The sequence below is a fragment of the Alligator sinensis genome, unplaced genomic scaffold, assembly GCF_000455745.1.
Source record: "Alligator sinensis unplaced genomic scaffold, ASM45574v1 scaffold161_1, whole genome shotgun sequence".
In the NCBI taxonomy this organism is placed as follows: domain Eukaryota; kingdom Metazoa; phylum Chordata; order Crocodylia; family Alligatoridae; genus Alligator; species Alligator sinensis.
The window spans coordinates 2,757,489-2,768,043 of record NW_005841974.1 but is presented as its reverse complement, the minus strand read 5'-3'; the positions used below and the strand labels follow the sequence as shown (position 1 = coordinate 2,768,043).

At 45.0% G+C, this 10,555-nt stretch overlaps 1 protein-coding gene across 3 annotated transcripts in view; it reads right to left on the bottom strand.

Annotated features, from left to right (window-relative positions):
- EZH1 (enhancer of zeste 1 polycomb repressive complex 2 subunit) overlaps positions 1–10,555 on the bottom strand; it is a 37,137-nt gene that overhangs the window by 12,976 nt on the left and 13,606 nt on the right. The window contains exons 1-11 of one of the 3 annotated variants that reach the window (XM_006020950.3): positions 10,333–10,351; positions 9,101–9,221; positions 8,008–8,136; positions 7,559–7,678; positions 6,335–6,455; positions 5,425–5,598; positions 3,899–4,001; positions 3,331–3,494; positions 2,439–2,530; positions 1,037–1,217; positions 30–146 (exon numbers count right to left, since the gene is read on the bottom strand). In XM_006020950.3, the coding sequence (XP_006021012.1) occupies positions 30–146; positions 1,037–1,217; positions 2,439–2,530; positions 3,331–3,494; positions 3,899–4,001; positions 5,425–5,598; positions 6,335–6,455; positions 7,559–7,678; positions 8,008–8,136; positions 9,101–9,217 (1,318 nt within the window). In that variant the 5' untranslated portion in view covers positions 9,218–9,221; positions 10,333–10,351. Of the gene's footprint in view, positions 1–29; positions 147–1,036; positions 1,218–2,438; positions 2,531–3,330; positions 3,495–3,898; positions 4,002–5,424; positions 5,599–6,334; positions 6,456–7,558; positions 7,679–8,007; positions 8,137–9,100; positions 9,222–9,680; positions 9,829–10,332; positions 10,352–10,555 lie in introns of those variants that run through there. The other 2 variants (XM_025200713.1, XM_025200714.1) reach the window with 2 other exon arrangements.

The following is a 10,555-nucleotide window of genomic DNA, read 5'->3' as shown; positions in this document are numbered from 1 at the left end:
GAAGTAGGTGCCATGGAACACACGGGAGAGCGACTCCTCAGCCCCTGTCCACTCAACAGGTTCTTGTGGTGTTTCCATTGAAAAGAGCTGGGAGGAGGCAGGGCTGAGCTTCTGCTTGGTGGGGGTCTGGCAACGGGAGTTTGCCTCTAATAACACCCAGGGGACAGGAAACACAGCAGTTAGGCTAGCCCCAACTTCCCCTCCCCACTCCTGCCACTGCCCCACCATACAAGGGCACTTTTCACTGTGGAGGAGCAGTGCTGGTTGTCATTTCCTGCTACACCACTTCATCTGCCCACCCAAAGGTGATGCTAGACAGGTGTGCAAGTCACTCCCCTATTTTCTGGGGCACACCAGGAATCTCCAGCCCCCCTCCACAGGGCAGTTTGTAGGACCACTAGCTCAGCCCCAGGAATCCAGTTTTGGAGGAGACCTGACCTTGCTCTCACCAACTGACACACATCAGAGTAAGGCAGGAAGGGGTGGTTTGGTTAGCTAAATGATGACCGCCGGCTTCCCCTGCTTATTTCACCACCATGCAGCAAGGAATCAGGTGGTGGCTGACACATTTTGCTTGCACAGGTGGGGGCTGCAAGCACCCACCTTGTGAAGCAACCTAGGCTAGCTAGCAGTGCTGTCCATGCAAGGCTAGGTGCTCCTACTTCTTACACAGCTATCTGAATTTTCCCCTACAACATGCCGCAGGGCAGTGGCAAGCAGTGGGAGATTTCCCAGAGTGCATGGCTTCTGTGAGCTGTGCATACTCCTCTCCTTGCTACTGTCAAGGGAACAGAAGAGCAGCAGTTTACACTGCACTTTGGAGTAAGGGGCTGTGAACTTTACATCTATGTACAGTTACCTGTAAACAGCAGGAAGGTTTTTCTAGCAGCAAACCCTAGACACCCACTGCAGATCACATACAAACAAGATACAGCAGGCTTGTCATGACTGGGCCTATGCACTACATGGGAAGGGGTTCCCAACTGGCTCAAAGTGGGTAACTCTACAGAAATACTCAGACCTTTAGGCATCATACCTGAGGAACTGGAGGCCCAATCATTGCCCGTGTCTCTGTCACTGTCTCCCTCCTTTGTCTCAGTGACTGTGGAAGCCAAGGTGTTCGAGCAGGATGCATTGACCATGTGGTGCCTTCGGCGTCGCCTGCCTGAGCACTTGGACCTGGGATTATGTAGTGCAGCAAACTCTTTGGCTCCCTCCTGCAATCAAAACCGCACACTGCATGAGGGAGCCAATAACCAACCAACAAATGCAGAAAGGCTTACACAGCACAGGGTCTGGAGAGCAATGCTGTGGCCACCTGGTGGGGGCTAGGGATCTATGAACACCCTTAAGGACAAGGCCCCACAGAGCATGCCTGTTGCCCCATATCCTCCCCCAATGCTACCTGTTAGGAAACAACTCCCTCATCCTGTGCTTCTAGCACCCCATTTCTTCTCCTCTACAACTCTCCCAGGAAGATGGTCCAGAAGCTGTCTCCTGGACAGCTCCCCTGCTTTGAGCCTGCACCTCTAGGGCTGTAGACAAAGGAACCTTTTAATCACTTTGAAAAGGAATGGGAAGCTGCCACTCAGAAGTGCACAGAAGATGCTACTCCTGCACAGTAAAGAGTGCCCTTGTATAGTGAAGCTAGCCAGGCCTATTTGCAATACAAGTCAGTTAAACTGCTGAAACTAACTTTGAATAGTAAGAGGTACTTAGCCTTATGCTTCTCTAATTCAGTTAGTCTGTAAGATGCATCTCTACCCTACCTTCTGTCTGACCTTGAATTAAACGTTTAACGTTGCAACAATTTTGCTACATGTGTACTGCCATATTAGCGCACAGATCTAAAAGTTAGGACCTAACAGCTTGCATTAGTACCTCTCCTGCTATTGTCATGTAAGTCTATTCTCCAAGCAATGCACTGGGAGCCTTAGGTGAACAGAGCTCCTTGCTGTGAGGGCTATGCCATCTCATATGTACTACAGCACTAAGGACATCAACCTTCCTACCAATATCTCACTCTTCATGGTGTTACCTGCTGCTCAGAAGTGATCCTGTCTCAGAAGTTTGAGGTCATGCTTTTATATTTTGGGAATGCACCTGGGTTGTACACCTAGAAGTCATTTTACGTGTATTTTTCTCTCTGATTCCTGCCCAAACATTTATCTTGGGCTCTATATTCTGAACACTACAGTCCCATGGTATCACCTATCCTGCAATTCCTTGTCTGTTTGTTACCAGACTGATCTGTGCTGAGGACTTGATTGCATTAGCCTCCAATGGCAATTGTATTTGGATTCATGCTCAGCAGCCCCTCACTACCTGATGACAGAGCCACCAAGGCTACACAAAGATACCACCTGGTCCTGCAGAGAAAAGGTAGCCAGGCCTGTTTGTCTGACAGTGTTTAGCAGGAGGCTGTCCCAGAAACATACCAGCCAAAGGAAACAGTCTGCCCCACAGGGATCTGGCTCGATCTTGGTCTCCCTGTTCTTCCGTTTGTAGACATTAGGAGTAGCATGAAAAGCTGAAAAATATAAGCCACTCTCACCATGTGAACAATGGCCACCTTCAAAATGAGAGGCTTGTTCTCACAGCAGAGAGACCCACATGGTGAAAAGCACTATATTGCAATGCTCAGATACTCACAAGGGGCACAAGCCTAGAGTCCTACACTAGTCAGGAGGAATTCTTGGCTAGGTGTCTTATCCAGCCCCTGCCCTGATACAGCCAGGAAACCCAGTTCTGTGATGCTGGCGTGCCTAGGAATGGGAAAGTGCTTTTTTCCTATTACTTCAAAAGAGCTATACAGTTAAACTCAAGGATCATCCATGAACTGTAATGCTGCATGTCCAGGAGCCAATGCAACGTTTACAAGACTTTAGCATGACAAAACACTGGACCAGGAACAGGCAAAGATGAAGCAGTTAAAAAAAACGGGAGGCAGCAAAACATGGGGGCTAGCAAGGCTACCATGAATGTGACATTCACCCTTCACACAGACAAGTCTGCAGCTGAAGAGCAAAGCCACATCATGCCAATATCTCCAGCTGTAAGGCTTAATCACAGTATACTAAACTATGTTAAAGTCAGTCAGCTCCACTAGCTAAGTTAAGTTAAACCTTCCCCTTTGTGGAGATCAACAAGGAAGACCCAGAGCAAGAGCCAGACATTGGTATTCATATCACTACACATATTATTCTTTCTGGACCTCTGCCAGCAAAAGCAGAGGTGGGATGGAGTGGGAGGAAAAAAAGAGAGTAAAAAACCAAGTAAGATATGGAGAAAGAGAGCTCCAAGGGAATTTCTAGGTGGCACCAAACTTACGATGCAGGAAACAGTCGTATTTGAAGCAACGCCTGCAGAAGAGCGTGTGGAAGGAATGCAGAGACTGCTCCCGCTGGACTGACTTTGCGCATGGCCCATCAATGTTTGGTGTGCACTGCGGGGGCAGTGCATTTGGGTCAGATACTTCAGTTAGTTCTCTATACCTGTTTTTTAAACAAAACAAATGCACACACATATTTTCCCAATGGCAGGAAGCAATGCTCTGTGTATGACAACCAGCTTCCAGGAGATGTGTACGGCCAAACCCAGGTATCCTTGGGCTGGGATAAGGGTCCTCACACTGTCTAGACTTTGTTTTTCAAACTCTATGTCATCTAGCAAGCACCTGGTAGGTTATTTTCATTTTGTTCCCAAGAAGCCTGTGTCCCTAGCAGATTTACAGCTCACCCTTCCCAAAAATGGCACTTTCTGTCCTTCCTCAGAGATTAAGTTCAGTCCACAGGCACATCTAGTTCTACTGCACTAGACAAAGTGCATTATTTTCAAAGAGTCTTTATTAAAATTGTAATGGTCATACTAGATGATTTAACCAGAGACTACTACCTACCTCTCTTTCATATCTTCTGGAAAACCATATTCTGGAAACATTGAAGAAATAGCAGTGAAGATCATATCATTTGGGAACTGCTTCTTTGAACACTTTTTGTTGCCTAAGCCAAAAAGAAAAAAATTCCTGAGTTAAGTTAGATTCCAAATAGCATTTTCCTATAAGAGGGAGGGTTACTCAAGGAGATGCTTTGTATCATTTTTAAGAGGTGAGAGATGTGATCACACAGCTACCCAAATGATAACTACTCTCTCCTTAGTCCTGCAACTATATTAAGGAATGTAGAGATTCGGGGCAACTTGCACCTGTCAACTGAACAGCAACACTCAACTTAAGCAAGTTATGCATGTAACTGCCTAACATAATACCACTCCCAATTTGTTGCTGACTATTTATTGTAGCAAACTCTGGTTATCTGCATATTGGTTTAATAAACAAAACACTTAACCACACAGCATTTATCAACAGAGGCATAACTGGTCAATTATGTGCCCTGGATAGCAGCAGCACATGGAACAGGAACCATAACTATACTATGGGCAGTGATGTAGTGACTACTATATTTCTATATTTGTGCCCTCCCCACCAAGTCAGCACCCAGGGCTAGTGCCCCACTTGCAACCTCCCCACAGTTGTCTTAAATATCCACTGTTCATTTTTGTACTTTAATTGTATTCCCCTTAACTGCATAGTAACTGTATTTGTCTACCTTATAACTTACAGTACCTGCTTCTATCCTGTTATCAGAAAGGACAAAAGGGAAGCAGGTGTCAAAGGACTGCTAAGAAGAGAAAACTTCATAATAAGGGGCACTAGTCTGTTCCATGACAATGTTCTCTCATTTGCAAGGCATCCAACAACATCCCCCATCATACAGAATAAGAAGCCTGGAAAATGAGGTGAACTAACCTGTTCTAGGTATGCTAGTATCACAACAGTGACAGCACCCTGTACTTAATAAACTTTGCTTATATTATGTTTTGAACTTTTGATTACAGGCAGGAGTAAGCACACAGCCTTTATGCACTTAAGCAAACTACACCAATCAGCAAATCATGTGTATTATTCCTAGGGGAACATTACGTCTCGATTGTATTATAAGAAGTTTGTGACTATGGGTTTTACAAAGACATAGGAGTCTGCAAACTGCAATTTTATTCTTGGATACTTCATTAGCAAACTTAAAATATCTGAAAGAATATGCATTTGGTGTGGAAGTCAGGACCTTATAGATAACAGCTACTGGTGTTGCTCATATCACAAGATTGAAAGTAGAGATGCAACCACCAGCAAGTGTATGCAAGATTAGGAAGCAGACAATCTCAGGTCCAGCTTCCTCCCACTCTAGACTAACGTTAGCTGGGCACAAGGAAAGGGAGGAGGAATATGCAGGAACACTTCCCAAATTGGTTACTACTTTAATGACAAATTAATATTCAACATGGTGACTGCAAGAGGGCACTTGTGAGCTAAACAGGGCAGATGTGAGAGAGAGATGCCATCCAAACCTCTGCTGCCAAGCCTACCTTCCACAGTTATTCGTTTTCTTTTCCTTGTAACAGGCAACTCTTCCTTCCCATCCTCCTGTTTACCCTCAGAGTCATTGTGTCCTTCATCTTCCTCATCAGAGTACTGATTCAAGGCATTCACTAACTCCAGGAATACAGCATCACTGATGAGGACTGACCCTGAAATCATCTCTGAAACACAATAATATCAGTTAGTTGGTGGGTGTGCTGTGATTTTTCAGCTATCTTTGGTGGAAACCACAGAGCAACCATGGGAGAGCAGTGCTATTGTAGGAACCAGAGTGTGAATGGGAGAGGATATTAATGCTTGGGGAAGTGGGAGAGTTGCAAACTGAAATACTGATCAACACATGGTCAACAATGCCAACCCAGCTGGGCAGTAACTGCTTTATACATAGATACTCATAACAAAGCTGCCTGGGGAGGTAAGGCAGACAGAATGTAACTGCTTTCCCATCTCCAGACAGAGTTTTGTGACAGGCCAGATTGGGCAGGTCGGTAGGAAAATACAAAACTGAAGAGCTCGACTGAATTTTTTGGCTCAGGTCACATGTGAAATGAGCTTGCTGGTTTCAAAGTCATCTTTAATAGACAGCTGCCAGTGTTCAGAACCACCCCATGAACTTGCAAAAATGGCAGCATCTACTAAGGGAAGTCTAATGTCCAAGACAAACTGGGATACCGATGGTCAGGACTGAGGTGCCTTGGTGGAGATGAGGGCAAGAGACAGGACTGGAATACTAAGAGTGCTTCAGCTTTATGCAGTTCTTCTAAGGGCTCTGAAAAAGGAGCTATATAGTCTCTGCTGCTGCTTTTTGGGCTCTTAACTGCTTCAAAATCCCTTGTATTCTGCCTGCTTGCAAGAGACTGAGTGGGAAATGTAGTAGGGTCCCTGCCCCTAGCTTACCCTCCTCTCCATGAACCTTCCCATCGTAATTATTAATAAGTTCTTCAATGAAGGTTTCATCTTCCTCCTTCACCTCATCTCCCATGTAGGGAATATTGCACAGAACAGTTTCATCTTCCACCTGCAAGTAGATCAGGAACAATTTAGTCAGCTAGCACTCACCAGCATCCAATCAGAAGGCAGCTTTGTCGCTGTTTATTTCCATTCATATATGCAGTCAATATGCAGCACTCTGCAAAGATTTAGCCTTCCTAGATGAACTTTCAAAGGTCTCTTCGGCAGAGGCATGCTATCCTGCAAACCATCCCAGCGTAAGACATGCATTGTAGCATACTGCCAATTTAAGAGAGAACACCTGGCTTAAAAGAAAAACAAAAGGTTTTCTCTAGGCCCAAAAGATGTTCAGAGACACAAGGTACAAGGTGAGTAAATGGTGAAATAAATAAGACAGAGCATGAATAAGCAGAGCTGGAACAGCACACAATGAAAAGCAAATGGCAAATTGCCTCCATGTGAAACGGAACACACAAAGAAGCAGCATTCTCTCATTATCAACACTGGGCAAAAGGGCACTTAAATGCCCTTCCAGAGTACATTACCAGGTGTCTTCTGACACCAAAAGCATGGATGTCACTCTGCTCTGCTACAGAAGCCTTCCAAGCTGCCGTGAGAGTGTTACTGCAGCAGGCAGGCCTAGATGCCCTCTCAAGCACTAGGTAAGGGAACAATTGGTGACAGTTTATCTGCAGAACTCGATCTGTTTGCCTAATATGTCATTTTAATCAGGCACCTAAGATCAGAGTGTTACTGCTAAACCAAGCTAATATTTAAATCATTCTATGCAGCAAAACTATCCTTAGCAACACCATGAAGGGAAGTCAGCAGGGTAGCCAAGTTGCAAAGAATAAGATCCTTCTAAATGGACTGCTGCATCTTTTTGAACAGAAAAAAAAATAATACAGTTAAAAAATAAAACCTTCATAACTAAATTCAGGTACTGTATTTCCCAGAACAGCATACTAACCTAAAAGGCAGCTAGAGAAGGGAGCATTAAATGCAGTTTGGCTTATTAGGAAACATAATGTAACAAACAACAAAATGACCATTGTCAGCTATCTCTGAAGCAGTGCACAATTCAAAGCAAGTGCATCTAGAAAGGCGTATCTGTAAATCAAGATTTATAAACACCACAAATATCTTATTTTGTATTGATTTTTCACATACCATGAAATTCTGCTGAAGAGGGGACCAGGAATACATGATAGGAACCAATGCCACTGTGTTGAGGGTTCTCATGAACAAGGTCTGACTTGGGAATCCAGGGAAAATGCTCTCAACAGTGCACTAGAATATAAGCAAACACAGAGACAGTAAGGAACAGGCTCCTGGGACAGAATCACTGAAGAACAGGACAAAACACTTAGACTTTGTGCTATAGGCAAAATATAGTTCCAATGAGTTTTACACACACTCCATTTCCTCCTTAAACATTAGCTTAAGTACATTTTCTTTTTCCCCCTAGTTCTGCAGCATGGGGGGAATATTTGGCACAGTAACATATTGAAACGTAAAAGCACAAAGAAAGCTGCAGCTGCCTTCAGAGTTCCCAGCAAAACCTAGGCTGTCATCAGTGTTTTTGGAAGGAGGCAGAAACAGCAGAGCAGCCATTGTACCTGTTTCAGGAAAGGGTGCCCACTGACTGGCTTCATTAACTGCACTGGCTGCACTCGAAGCCTCTTCCATTCTTCATTCAGAAGTTGTGTTTTTTCTTGAACCTTTGCAAAATTGGTCACAAACAGAGCCTGAAACAAGAAAAAGACAAGCCCTTGAAATCAAAAGGCAAGTGAAGATTCAGAGTAATGAAATGCCCACTGGAATTTGTTCTGCACATCAGGCTGTAGACTCAGCGCAGGTGTCATTTCCAAAGGACTGTAATTCCATTTGACAAATGGTAAATGGAAGCTCACAGATAGAGTGACTTGCTCAAGTCACACACGAAGTCTAGGGCAGAGGAGGGAATTGAATCTGCAGCAACCCTTAGGCCAGTGCTCTTGTTACTGACCTGGCTATTGTCACTAAACAGCTAAAAACAAGTAGCCTATATTTGGCATTTGGGTAACTTGATTTCACTGTTTCCATTGTTTGTGTGAGCCTGCCACAATAAACAAAATAAAAATAGACAGTTAAAATCTGCCACAGGACCACAAAACTTAACAGGTAAAAGGCCTGAAAGTACTTACCTCCTTAATTAAACAGTTGCTAACATTTCAAGTTGATAGCTCTCCTTTAAAAATATTTCTAATTGAATTCACTGGATGCATGTGCATAATGCTGTTCTTCAACTCAATCAACTGAACAACCAATAGCTGGTGATACCTTCCAGTCACTGTTGACTTTACCAGACTCCTAGCAGTGAATTAGAGAAGACTGAGTAAAAGGCAGCTGAAGACAGCCAGTCTTTAAGACATGGAGTCAAAACTCAGGAGATAGCAGAGTTGCTTCGTGCATGAGGCATGCCCTGAGTTCAAGGAATCTGAAGCACCTAATGCTCACCCAAGACATCAGATACAAAAAACAATTTTCTGGTCAAATGACATAACCAATGATGAAAACACACATCTCTGCAAAGTAACAGCTAAGATTTTACATACCAGGTAGTAACATGGGAGAAATACACATGTGACTGCATCCGTACTGACTAGTAGTACCTGGGATCAAGGCTGTAGTTTAAACAGAAAAGACCTACTGCTACTGTAATATGTTTACCTTGGCTCCCATGTTTGCTTGAAACCTCTTGAGCTGCCGAAGACGCATATATTCAGATTTGACTTTCCTTTTCCAATATATAATACACTTTGAGGTTGGAGGAGCTGCAATTTCCATTTTCCTGTAAAACAAACAAGGAAAGATTAATACTTGGATATCATGATGTGAGCAGTAGTCATTAAAAAATATTGTATGTTGGGATTTTAAATGTACTGTTGACCTTACTCGGGGAAAAAAGTAATTCCTCAAGTAGGCTATATTGGTACTACTTATTTAAGAAATAATTACAGTGCAAAGTGTATTTAAAAGGGACCCAGAAGGGCTGATCTAAGAGCCCTTAGAACTGAGACAACTAATTGCTCAGGGCCAAACATACTATGCAAGGATTCCACAGATTGTGCTCCTCAACTTTCCAGTGAGAACTGGGGTGAACTCCTTTTTGACCAACTATCCTGAGCAGCTCTGTTTGTTTTACCCACAGCACCAGAGTGATAGCAAAGATAACACTGGCCTCATTACATGCAGACTTGTAAGGGCGGAAAGGATAAGCTGCTCTCCCCTCCACTAACTAGGATCTTACCCCAATGTTTTACCCTTGTGGTGCTGGGCAGTCGAGAAGCTTCTGTTTTAATCCTTCCCCGGTTATTTACTCAAGATGTCAAACACTCTCTGAGGTAGTAAAAAGCAAAACACTAGCCCATGTCCTCTTCATGCCCAGTGCCAGCTCTGCACATTTCCTCTGAATAAAGTGATGTCATATCCTCCCCAAGACAACATACAACCCGTAACACACCCAGCTGCTACAGCTGCCTACTACTGTGAACAAATTGTTGCCCTACCCCTACAGAAGCAGAAACGCGACTCCCCGCTGCCACAGGTACAGCATCAGCAAGCAGGGGCCTGATGTCAGCAACACTGTCCAGGGAAACCTGGTTTTCCCTAGGAATCCTATTACCCTTTCAAACGTATTATACTCTGTTCATGCCACTGCTTAGCTCTTCTGCACGCATTACTGCCCATTCATCCAGATCCCTGCATCTCTCCCTGGCAGACGTTCCAGGCCGGCCAGGCAGACCCGATGCAACAGCGACAAGATGGAAAGCTCCGACCTGCACCTCTCTGTACCATGCAAGGTTTCAGACCTATGCTCCCGTGTCTGGGGTGTGCCTCACCCACTGCCCTTAGGGCACAGTTTCAAAGGCTGATTTCCCCAGCCTCTGAACTTCACCTACTGCAGGCAGGGCTCCCGTGAAAAGACGACAAGGATGGCTCCGTCGCAGCTCTCCTGAGGTGGGAGCCCCAGGTAAGCCTGCTGCGCCCGCGCCAGGCCCATGGCGACCCGTGGAGCGTGCCCCAGGCTGCCCCGCGCAGTGCTGAGGGGACCTATCATTGCTGCAGCCCCGCTCCCGCGCGGGCCGTCGTGGGGGCGAAGCCAGCAGCCCGCCCGCCCGGCCC